General features: G+C 44.8%; 1 protein-coding gene across 1 annotated transcript in view; it reads right to left on the bottom strand.

Moving 5' to 3' along the window:
• Positions 1 to 13118, bottom strand: part of Lrmda (leucine rich melanocyte differentiation associated) — a 1009241-nt gene that overhangs the window by 410945 nt on the left and 585178 nt on the right. The window contains exon 5 of the mRNA XM_076834909.1: positions 9493 to 9610. Coding sequence (XP_076691024.1) covers positions 9493 to 9610 — 118 coding nt within the window. The remainder of the gene's footprint in view (positions 1 to 9492; positions 9611 to 13118) is intronic.

The following is a 13118-nucleotide window of genomic DNA, read 5'->3' as shown; positions in this document are numbered from 1 at the left end:
TATCTCATTCAATTCGTACAATAGACTTGGAAGGAAGAATATTCCCAGACTTAAAATAATGGAAAAATTGATGACAGAGGTACAAGTTCAGTCTCTATTCCAAACTTAAATGTAACCCCAAAACTTAGAATGTGGGCCCAGCCCCCACACACAACAGCAATCTCCAGCAGCCCATGAACAAATTAAGAATTGTATGTTTTTCATGGAGCACAATAGGCACAATAAATTCAGATTTTAAGCCTTCCCAAAAGAACAGCTGGAGGCAACTGTTTGAATCATGTCAAGAACAAAAATAAAGGTCGGGCAGTGGGGAGGAATGAATAAAAATAGGCCAAATAAAACATGGGACAGGTCACCCAGCCAGATAGCCTCTGTGACGATCCAAAATGCCAAACAGTAAAGCAGGAGGTGACTCACTTGTAAATTTCACTCATGAGTTAAAAGCTTCATTAAGTAGAAGCCACACTTAAAAATCTCCCACTTCAAAAAAGAAAGAAAAAATACGGCTTTGGAGCCTAGACAGAGAGCATTAGTTCGCTGTTGAAAAGAAATAATGAGTTCTAATTCAGGTAATGTAGCTCAAAATTTACTGCCATATTTTAAAATGCACATGAAAAATAAAATTATCCTAAAATGTCCTTGGTGAAAAGGCTGAGCATAATTGCTATCACTGACAATGGCACTGAACTTAGCTAAATTAACATCAAAGGAAGCCCCAATTACAGAGCATCTGTGCGTTATTGATGGTGCCCTGTCTGTTCATCTAAGACACTCTACTGTAAGGAACAGAAAAGCAAATAAAAGAGCTAATTGTACCACCAGCCTTCAGGGACCCCCAAGGGCAGACCTGCCCTATCTTGCTTGTGAAATGCCACTTGTCTTGGTCAGAATGACAAAAAGGGATGCATTTGGAATCCAGGAGTGGACATGGGCCATCAAGGTAAGCTACAGTGACCACAGGTAGGCAAAATAACAGAGGGGCCCAAACCAGCTTCTGACAGCTCCCAAGCAGGAGCCAATGACTGTCTAGGAACTTGGATGTGACTAGAGGCTTTGGTGGGAGAAACAGGCAGGAAAATAGGTTCTCTTTGCTTTTCAGTGAGACTTTTAACGGTGAGAGGCACCTTTAGGGGTAGAGATTACTTTTTTAAATGAGAAGAAGCTTTCTTCTTCTGACTATCTGCTCCCTCAATGAGCCTACTGTTTGAAAAAGAAAGTGTCATTGTTTGAGCTCCTACTGCATACTGGCCACATGTGTCAACTTTTTATTCCCAACTGTGTGAAGACTTTAAACTCTCTTCAAGTTGGATAACCTTGACGTTATCTTACTACTTTACCCTATCCACTGACTTTGCTTTTGGGTTTAACAACAAAAAGTAAATGTTAAGTCTTAGAACATCCATTTCATCACTAATCTCATATGAGTTTTCTTCTATACATTCTGTTTAAAGTTTGCCGTTTTTGTCTGTTAATAACAGGCAGTTTGAAAATAATCAGAATTCCAGAGTAGGAAATGGGATCGTGTGGCCCTCAAGTTCTCCTTTTTTCTTTGCCATGCACTTACAAACAACATTGTTTGCTGCAGAATCATGCTCACAATTTTTTCTCCAGTGGCCTGGCAGCTGGGTGGTTGACCACTGCGCTGTCAATACTGCAGGCTTCCCTGCCATCTGGGATGCCTGACTGCCCAAAGATTCAGTTCCTACAATGAGATGCTTCCGCAGGATGGGGGGCTTTCTAAAACAGCAACAATTCAGGAAGTTGCAGAGTTCAAAAGTATAGAGGACCAGACCCCTGGTGCACCTGAGGAGCAGGAACATCAATGCCACCATGATCTTCCTTTTGCTAGTATAAGTCAGTCACCAGTCATTTTTCTCTGTTCATAGGCAATTTGCTCCTGCATTTCCAAGATGCTCCTGCATTTCCAAGGTGCTCCTCATCTCTGACCTGGAATCATGGGGATGGGGTAAGCAGTGGAGAAAACCTTCTTAAGAATAAGGTGGTGTTCAAGTTCACCAACACACCTGCCACTGGAGAGCAGCTTGCTGCCAAGCCCCAAAGTTGCACACAGAACCCAGAGCCACATTAGTTTTAAATGTGAATAACCTCAAATCAGCACTTCAACTAGACTCTTCAAGAGTTTCTTAACAAAGCATCTTAATTTTCTTTTCCTCTTTCCTTTCAATCTCAAATTTTTTAAATAAGAAGAATAAGAACCCAAATTGCAAAAGCAAAATGCCAAAAATCCTCTTCCGAAGTGGATCAAAAAAACATCAAGCTGGTAATGTGCAGATTACAGACATAATCGGCTATTAAGGCTCCTTCTCAGTCATTACCAGCAATCACACAATGGAGGACGTTTCACGGCCCAGTTTAGGAGCCTTAAATTCACTCCTTAAAACAAAGATCACTGATCCCATAGGGGAAGGAATCTTTGGGGTAAGAACATATCAAAGGACACTTTGGAATGTCACGGCCTCATTGCCAGGAGAGTCACTACTGGATCTCTGGCACCATTGGCTTTCCCCTTCCTCAGCTCTCAGACCAGCAAATGGTATTGCACAGATTCCCAAAGTACCAAAGAGGCACTTTCTCTACTCAGAGCAGAGCTGCTCCCTCTGCCCAGTCACAGAAGTGCCCAGACTTTCATTCAAATCCAGATCATCTGTTTCCTCATTTATAGATTTAAGGTCAGGGAGAAACTCTGAGACAAAATGGTTAGGTTGTTGGTACAATATTTAGTGAACACTTGGTGTATGCTGGATATTCTAACTAACATCAGGAACACTTCTATGCACCTAATAATGTACCACTAGGCAGCCAGCTGACTGTTCGGCTGGATTTGCTATCTTAATTAAACATCCAGAAAGCCTATGGGAATCGAGGCTGTGGCACCAACACCAACTACCACCATCAGCCTCACTGAACCTCAAGTTTTGTATAGAGAAAAGCCCTGATTCAGGTGGCCAGGGAAGCATCAGAAGGCAGAAATATTGCTAGGATGGCCAGTTAATAGAATGGTCAGGTTTCTGCAGCAACACTGGATTCAAAATCCTAGTGATTCAGCACGAGCATTTCTTCCCTGTGTAGAGAATGGTGGTTGGCCCTAATGGTTTGGCTTCAGGCATGAAGTCAGGTTTGGGTCTGGTCAATGTGTCTCTCATGCTGTGTTCGTAGCAAATGTCAGATGTGTTGAGAGCGGAGAGTAGAAACACATGGTGCTCCACAAGGTCTTGGCCCAGAATTGGCATGCTGTCACTTCCACTCATGTCCCATTGGCCAAAAGCATCTCACGGCCATGGCCAAGGCCAAGGCCAAGGTCAATGGGACAGGAAAGTATACTCCTCTCTTACAGCAGGAGCCATAGTAAGGACAGAGGGAAAGAAACAACTTTAGGCTAGTAATACTGTCTACCACACGTTTCCCAATTTGGTGGTTCCGGCAGCTGCATGGACTCTTAAATAATTCCCCATGCTTAAAAAGGGCCACTAACGTCCATGATCCTCTTGACCATAGGTCTGTCCAAATATCTTCAGAGAGAAGCAAACACTTTCAAGAACAGAAAGGGGAATAGCATGGAGCTGGGCTATGCAGTACCGTTAAGGTTAATGGCTGCCTTGGAAACTTACAGCATCTTCCCAGGCACTGGACTTCAATGAGAGTGGTGTCCACTCTGTGCTCAGCACCTGGTGAGGCCCCAGAGACTTCTGAGAGTGGCTCTCGGAAGCATCTACAGTCGTGCCACTTTCCCTCGCTCCGTTGTGGATTTCAGTGCTCCATCTCTAGGGCTTTGCCAGGACACTGGAGCCATGGTGTTCCTGACAGTCCAACCTTGATTTCAGAGGGTTGCTGCTCAAATACAAGGCTTCAGGAATTGCTTCCAACAGATATACCCTGAAAGCACTTACTGTAGACAACGGATGTCTTGGTGTTAAAAATAGAGAAATACAAAATCCTTAAGTGATTTCTCCTCAAATGAATGTGACAAACTGTGAAGTCAGAAGTTAGGGATGACAAACAAACAAACTGCAAATGTCTGGCTTCTGGATTTTGTTTCTAAATACACCGCTCAAGTGTTTCCCCCCCGAAAAAAATATTAGTTAAAAATTTCTCTGCTTCAAAATTTACTACAGAGTGACTGAATGTGGAATCTGAAAGTGTCTCTAGATAAGAAACATCTGTGCAAAAACAGAAGAGAACCATAAAACACTAACATATTCAGGTAGTTAGAAATATCCAGAAAAATCATCAACATTCTTAGTTTCTTTCTGCATGTTGGCACTGTAGAGAGCTTTGAACATAGATGGGCTAATTGCCTCTTCAACTGCATGGGCATGTGCTTGCAGTTTACAATATTTATTTATGGGCAGGCCCTGGCTTTATGTAAAAAAATAGAGTAAAGGTTAGTAATTGTAATAAATCTAGAAGCAGTTTCTGATAACCTTTCATGTGTTTGCAATTGGACTGGATGGGGGTAACAAAATATCAAAGACATTCACACTGTAGTTTAGGAAACAGTAGCACTTAGGAAAGTGTTAGAGTAGGTATTAGAAAACCCAAGTGAATCAAGCCACTAAGTAGTGCTTCTTCAGAGTACAGACGAAACACAGTCACAGCTAAGATAGGAAAAACCTCATTTTAACTATACACAGACTTGTAGGGGTTCCATCACATTTTTTGAGAAAAGGTATTTGTTATGTTTCAAAGCCATACATTTCAAAAATGTGAGCAGGTGAGTTCTGAGGGGAGGAAGACCTGGAGAATGGCCCCTGTGATGGGGAATGGCAGCTTCAGATCATGCCCTTGCCTTGACAGAACTGCTCCCCAATGTCAGGGCCAAGTCACAGGGATCGTGGCAGCCGTAGAATTTCCCATCATAAATAATCTCCAGGTAAATCCTCTGAAAAAACAAATATACAATTCAGAATCTGTACAAGCTTTCATGATGGTCTCCCAAAGTGCTCTGTCATTCACAGTTCCTTCTTTTGGTGAATACTGACTGTGCCTCTGCTACAGGCCAGGCACCGGAAATGAAGGAATGGGGCCCAGTTCCTGCCTTCATGAGGCTAGCATCCCAATGGGTGAGTGGCTTCCTCACCCCATCAAAGAGCTGGCTCCCCTGTGACTCCACTCCCTGTCAGCCTCCTCGGTTGCCTTTTTTCATGGAAACCCCCAAACACAGACACAGATGGAAGAAAGGGAATTGGGATCTCACTCCAAGAATCAAGCACAGGATGGTGCAGTGTAGTCACAGGAACAGGTAATCTTTGGATGCAAATAACTTTCAACTTTCAGTTCATTTATGGATGAGATTAAAAGATTCCCAGGAGGTGCACATCAGTCTGAAGCATATTCCTTTAGCATATCCTCTTTCTTCCTCTTCTTTCTCTCCCTTTGCCTCGCTCTCCCCTTCTAGCTAGCTACCTCTCCCTCTCTCTCTCTCTCTCTCTCTCTCTCTCTCTCTCTCTCTCACACACACACACACACACACACACACACACACAAATACCCTCCCTTTCAAATACCCAAAAATACATACACACAAATACACAATCTATGCAAAGTTACCCAAATATATTAATCCACACATGATGGAGAACCCCGGCATGCCCACCCAAAGGAAGATATGACATTTTCAAGGACACCTCAACACTCCCAAACATATCTGTTCCACACCTTACATTCTCTTATATAGGAGAATGGCCACAAAGACAAGCAAAAGCACACATGACAGACACTTTCTAACATAGGTTGTGATGCTCAGGCCGGCTGCCCCCGTAGCTGTTCTCCCCACGGTTTCTCTAAGGTTCTGAAGATTAAACAGTTGGTAGCCAACTTTGTATACATGCCTGTAAACAAGAGGGCTCCGCTTTAAATAATTATGTCAAAGAAATGACAACTGTGCTCTTTGCCAGAACAGGGATGAATAATTACAAAGCCAGGACATAATTAAGCAATTCTGACTGTCGGATTTTTGAGCTGTCTCTCTGATGTGCAGGGCTGGTGTGCCCGCCGCCCATGCCCTCCTGGACGGGCCTCTGCACTCCTTTGATCTAGGTTTCCCAGTGCGGCCAGGGTGGGGTCATGGTCTGGTCATTATAGAAGTCTTTCGGTGCCGGGGGGTGGGGGGCCCTCACACTTCTCTGTATCCAGCTGGATGCTCTCTGTGTTGACAATGGTACAATTCAATGGTCAATATTTAACAAGATAAAATTCCTTTAAAATTCTGGAAAATGAGCAACTCTTACATGTTGCAGGTTCATTAACTAATCACACACACGTGCCTGTGTGAGACTCAGGGAGAGCCTGTTGTCACATTACCCATCACCTCCTAATGAATGACAACATCTTTCTGTAGAACAACAAAAAAACAACAAAAGCCAAAAGGCAGCAATGAAGGAAGAACCGTGTCATGGGAAGAGAGAGGAAGAGAGTACTTGCTCTCAAGTGCCAGAGCCTGCCAGGTACCTAATCAAACCTTGGTGACATGGGGGTTTATTAGTTCCTGGCTGATTTTGCATTTGCGTCAGCCGAGAACACCCAGCCTGCCGTTCCCTACCTCTGAGGCAAGGGTTGCAACTGGAGAGGCATTTTCCATTCTCCCAAATACTTTATGTCAGGAATAAAATGAAAACAGCTCCCCAAATCACGGCCCCCTTGATCATCCATCAGCACATTCTGCTGAATAAGCACAACAGGCCGCTGCCATCTCCAAAAGGACAGAGCCAACTTGAGATTCGGATTCCTTTATGAAAAATAGGTCTTTGCCACGTGTGCTCTGCACAGCCTCGGCAATTCACAGGGAGGAAATTGTTCTTCTCTTAGAAGCTGACTCTGGGTGTACACATGCCTCCCTGAGCGTACATATGCATATGTGCACAGAGACAGACTGCGGCTATACACATGTGCCTAGGAACAGAGAGTGCACACTGTGAAGAGGTGAGGACCAGCCTTTTTCAGGCAATTTATTAATTCAGCAAGGAGCTCTTTCTCTCACTGTGGATCTCTGAAAACAACAGGGAATCGCCTGTCACTCAAGAGGCATGCTGTGTGATGCAAAACCACTAACACTGAATCTGCTTGTGCTCTCCAAGGGGCATGGTGGAAATAGAACACCTAACCAGAAGCCCAGGACCCCGGGTCTGGTCCCAGAGGTGCCTCTTCAGGACTGTAGGGCCTGCTCCCATCGCTGCTTCCTGTCCCAGGTCCCACATCCACAAAATAAGAAAGTCAGCTGAGTGATTTCTGAAGTCCTCTCTGGTTTGGATATCACATGACACTACAAAAAGGGAACCAGAGGTCTCTACACTTAGATTTTTGTCTCTCTCCTCAAACAATTAACTGGCATTTTTGAAGTTTAATAAGGATTTTAGAGTCAATCACACAAACATGAGCCAATTCTATAATTGATTAGAAACTAATTGGGAACACTGAAGAGCATTCCCACTGAAGCTGCTAATGCCTCCGAGAAATAGCTAACGCCAGATTTGAAGAAGCCATTCCCAGTCACTTTCAAAGGCAGGAGAGGATTCCAATTCTCTCCACCCCTGTTTTACAGAACAAAAAAGTCCTACTTTTATCTGTTTTCTTCATTTAGGCCTTCCTGTGAAGTTTTGTTTGAACAAAGAGATCCACAGGGGAAATGTTTAGCTCACTGCTCGGGGTAAGAAAACAGGGAGACGGAGGTCAACTTCAAGGCTAGCAATTCCCAGCCAGGTGACCTGGGGAAGCCCGGTGAACTTCTCTGGGCCTGAGTTCCCTCATCTGTAGGAGTGAGAAAGTGGCCCCTCTCTCCTACCTTAACAGTGTTACGTGAAGTTCCACAAACCTATAGACAAAGATCCCTGGAACAGGGTAGGCACACACTGAACACCCCATCCAAGCACAGTGAATGCTCCAATTATTACTCCTCGGATTTCCAATGATAATGTAGAGCTTCCCATGCCAAAGGCAAATGACAGCAGGAGAAATCCTGATCTCCTCTGTATGGTGTGCACATGAAAGTGGGAAATGTAGGGCAGGCAGGTTAGGACCCAAAATATTATAAAGAGTTCATGTGCTGTACTTCGCTGGGGTCAGCTATCTGTGGAATATTTTCATGAAAGGAAGGAAGGAAGGAAGGAAAGAAAGAAGGGAGGGAGGGAGAGAGGGAAGGAAGGAGGCCAAGAAATAAATTCTTTCATTTGGACAAAATTACAAAAGCTGGAATAACTAAAGGCAGTCATGGGCAATATGTCAAATCTGTGCCTCAATAAGGAGAACTGTTAACACTTTAATAGCTATGAAATGAATCACTCGATTAATTTCCCACATGCTGAAACAGGTAACAATACATTTATCTGCCAGTATTATACCCTCCATATCATATATTTCCACAACTGTTAGCAATTTTATTCAGCATAACGGGAAATCAGTTGCACCTCATGGATTCAGGGAAGGAGAGTGGCCTGAGGTCTGCTGCCAACTGAGCAACGTGATGGAAGAGGTTTCGTTATTCTGCTCTGGTTGGCTTTTGTTTGTTTTTTCTTTTCCCCCCTTAATCACTTGCAAGACATGTACAGAGGGCCATAAGTCAGTAAGTGAGGACAAACTAGACCTCTAGGGTTTCTGTGCCGGTGTTTTCAACACACAAACTACAATCTCATGGGAGGTGACTATATAGCTCCATAGAGCTCCAGGGTGTTGATGGTTCTCCAAATGGGTCATCAGAGGTCATTGTGTCCATTCCCCAGCCTCTGTTTTCATGAAAGGACCCAAACTCTTCCAAAAGAGATGATTGTACATGCCTTCAAGAAAATATCCGTGTGTCTGAATCCAAAACCCCACCCCTAATCTCCCCTGCCTCATGGTAACAGCCATTAGGATGGCACATGCATGGCCTCCCTGCAGACTCGGCTGGTAAAGGAAAGGTCAGCAAACTCCATCTGATGACCTCTGGAGAGCTACACATGGTGAGCCCGTGCCAGCCCCAGGACATGTCGTCTGAAAGCATCACCTTCTGTGCTAACAGTATCTCAGGAGCTGCAGAGTTCGCCCCTGTCATGGAAGGAGATCACTCATTTCTAGCTCCCCTTTGGCTGCAAGTAAGAAGAGCCTGCTCTGGAGGACCGTAGGGATCCTTCCCACCCCAGAAATAGGCAAATTCCAATGCTTCCTCCTTTCTTAGCTCCAGACCTATAGAGACCCCACTCTGGAAACTTTGGAAGGTGGCCTAAAATGCACTCTCAGATTTCCCTCTGAGCTGCGTATGGTACTGCTTTATTAGTTGAGATCATTTTACAAATAAGGCCCCCTAACACTGGATCCCAGGGAGATCCAATGTATATCCAACGCCATTTCACATTTGGCCCAAAGTACATCGATGGATGAATCCCTGGTGTGAGATCCAGCCTGCATTCTAACCTCACAGGAGGATGTTATTCCATGTTCTGGAGGGTGACCAGTGCCCTGATATATAAATCCCTCATGAAGAACAGTGAGTAGGTAGCTCACCTTGGGCTTCACCACCTTCATGAAGGCCCCTCTGACCAATGCCTCTTCTCTTTCTTGTCTGGTTACTTTCCTGGCATCCAGAAACTTCAAGTTAGGCAGCTTGTGTAGAACAAAGCATCTGGAAGAGAGGAGTCAGAAAGGACTCAGGAAGGGAGGGGCTAAAACTCCAGAACCAGGCAATTAGAACCAGAACCAGCCTTAGGAATCTACCAGTATGTCTTCAGCGATTTAGATCTCAGCTGCTAAATCACCTCTCATCTTTCACGAAGTATGAACAACCATTCAAATGGATCTATCTTAGAAACAAGTCAACTTAAGAGACACGGTAATGACTGTACTTCACTTGAAGGTAGACACACACCTCTTACCTGAATCAGCCATTAGGACCTTATCGATATATTCCCCTTCTTTCATTCTGGAAAATGAACCCGGCTGCTTGCTGCACAGGGTGTTCCCAGTATAATCAAGCTACACCTTGATTGTACCATTTATGTCACCACCTTTCCTGAGAGTCCTCTGCATCAGTCGCATCTCTGAGATGATAACATGTCTTCAATGTGGAGCTCAGACACAAGACCTTTATTTTCCATCCAGACAATCAACAAGAATGCAATAACCAGGACAGCCATGGGAGAAGTAAGGAACAGGGGCAGATGAGAAATGCTTCCTCAAGGACTCAGACAGGGATCCTGAGGACATTTGCTCTGAGGACATCCTCACTGGGTTATAGCCACACTGGCACTATAAGATTATCAAGGAGAAGCAAGGAGAGTTGATTTAAAGGGGATATTAATAGCCCACCAACTGCTCAGTGGCCTCTCTTCCCTTTGCAAAGACATTTTGGTATTCATTATGGACTGCAGGAATAAGACGGTGGCAATGTGGGTGATGAACTCTCCTTAAGTGATATAGATAGGGAGTTTACGAGAAGATATACTTGGCCATACAGAATCTAGACACCTGTCTATACTTCTCCCACATCAGTGAATTACCAAACCAGATGCTTTCCATCAAGTTCCCATGCTCCATCAATCAAACAAGCAACTGTTTATACTCTATCCTGCTTAAGTAGAAAAAGTGAGTAGCCACTGTCAAGAGCAATGGATTAGCTCCAAGGAAATCTGTCACTTCCTTTCTGCACCAACCACCTCAGTACTCACCCATCATCAAGCCCAACCTCCACAAAAGTTACTTCTTCACTTCTAGCCCACATCTTTTTCTTCTCCCTCAGCTTTCCTAGAATACAATGTCAATACCACACTTCTCTATTTCATTGATGTCCTTATCCAAAACTATAAGCTTCTTCTTGAAGGAAGGGACAAATTTCCTCATTTACCCTCACCACCTCTTAAAAACTCACATTAGAACGGATTCATTAACATAACCCTTCATTCTAGTTTCCATATATTTCTTGAGCATCTACTATGTGCCAGGTGCTAGCGATAAGGAGGAGGTTATGATATGGTTCCCGCTATCAAAGAGGTTTTTAGTGTAACGGGGAAGATAAATTCATACAGAGAAATGAGAAATCGATGTAGCTAAGTGCCAGAGGGTATGACCAGAGCAGTTATGGGAGTGGAGATAAAGAGGCCTGCAATACTCTCTGAATAACTGAAATCTAAAGGGGAAAGAAGGGACAGAAAATCTTAAATAGACATCAAAGAACCAAATCCACAAGCACTTAGCCTTTTGGAAGCAGAGTTGCCTGGGGTATGCAATGAGCCTGGGGTTCCCAGAGTCACCACCCACCTTCTTAAGGTGATCCTGACTCCAAGTGCCCTTCATATATTTGTCCAGATTAAAGACCTGAGGGATCACTCAAAAGCCAGAGATAACAGTTTAAAAGCCTCCAGCAACAGCCTTCATGTTCCTCGTTGTCCAAATCAGAACAGCGCAAAACTTCTTTGGGAAGGCTTTTCCTCTGGCGCACCGTCCACCCCAAAGCCTGAGGACCTGGAATTGGACTCCCTCCTTCCTGCTTCCTCCCTGGCCTCCATCTATCACCCCCTTTCCTGTCTCTCCCTAAGCCTCTCTCTCTCCAAATGCCCTCTAACCGCCTCCAAAATCAGGAAAGTGTCCCCAAGGGCCCCGATGTCCTCTCTATTCCTCAGTAGAATCCCCACCGGCCTCACACTGTCAGAGAAAACTTCCATCTTCTGCTTGTAGCGGCAAAGTCTCAATGACAACAGAGTCTTTCAAATAAAGACATGTACAGACAGCAACAATATGTCAGGAGTGACGCTCCAAGGAGTAAAGACACCCACTAAGTGTAGGGTGGGAAAAGATGAATATTCAGGTGAAGAAAACATCAGTATTAGAAAATCAGCCAATGTTTAATGATGGAGTGAAAGATGCCTTCACGGGGCTGGCAGGAACCTCGATGACAACAGACCGCACATTGTCATTTCGCCTCACTTTGGATCACAGCCCTGAAATCAAAGGAGAAAGACAGAGAGAGGTGCTGGCTTTTAAGCTAGTTAGAAATTTTAGATGACAAAGAGCTGCTGTTTTCTGAGTGCTCTTCTCATACAATCGAAGAGACAGCCCATGTCACAGGCTGCCAGTCACCCCCGGAGCTCAGGGTGAGTGGACTCCCACCTTGTGGGGCCAGACTGAGCTTCCAGGGGGTCACTGCTCAGAGAGGTCTGGGGACACTGGGGAGACTCACTGCCTAGAGTGGGGTGTGAGGCTCAGCCCAGGGTGCAAAGTGCCTCTGCTAGAGGTGCTTTCTTCCATTCACTCACACAGTCAACAAATAATTATAGAGCAGCTACCACCTGCCAAGAGCTGCTAAGGAAAAAAAAATGTGATGAACACAACAGAAGGTTTCTGCTCTCAATGAGCTTATGTTCTAGCACAGCAGTTCTCGACTTTGAGCAGGCATCAGCAGCCCCCGGAGGCTTGTTAAAACCCACGTCGCTGCACCCCATCCCCAGAGTTTCTGATACTGGAGGTTTGGAGTGAGGCCTGGAATTTATGTTTCTAATAAGTTCCCAGGTGATGCTGCTGCTGCTGTCCTGCTGAGCACCAATGTCCTCGTGAAAATAACAGCATGAGGAATAACAGTCTGGGAATTATGAGCGTGGTGAGACGGCCCACAGTCTCCTTCCCAGGTCCCGCTAGCAATCCGCCCTGGCCCAGTGTCTGTGGTTCGCACAGCTCAGACAGTGGCCTGGTCTACCACATCCTCCTGCCCCATGATGGCTCAGCTCTGGCTCCACACATTATTGCCAAGTGATAAGTCAGTGGCTTCCTGCCTGCCTGTCCCATCCTGGTCTTGGGAGATCTATTTCCCTTTGTTCTGGGTCATGACAGGGTGTCAAAAGGCGCAGCTTCAATCCTGAGTGTAATACAAGTTTGCCATAAAAATACAAGAGAGAGGATTCCCGAAGCCACAGAATGAAGGCTTTTACAATATCAATTCAACCCTTGTAAATTTAATCCAGGGTTATTTGTTGCACCAAAATCTCTTTACCGTGATGTATTACTTAGTTACTGGGGTTATCACAGCCGTATCCTAAAGTTGCATAGTACATAAAACATTTCAGTTAACAATGCGGGAAGGTTAACTCCCCCAGATAACCTGCAATCACAAGGGCTAGTCCAGATGACGTCCCTCTGTCAGC

Source organism: Callospermophilus lateralis, chromosome 15, assembly GCF_048772815.1.
Source record: "Callospermophilus lateralis isolate mCalLat2 chromosome 15, mCalLat2.hap1, whole genome shotgun sequence".
In the NCBI taxonomy this organism is placed as follows: domain Eukaryota; kingdom Metazoa; phylum Chordata; class Mammalia; order Rodentia; family Sciuridae; genus Callospermophilus; species Callospermophilus lateralis.
Note: the sequence above shows the minus strand (reverse complement) of the source record. Positions and strands in the feature narration are given on the sequence as shown.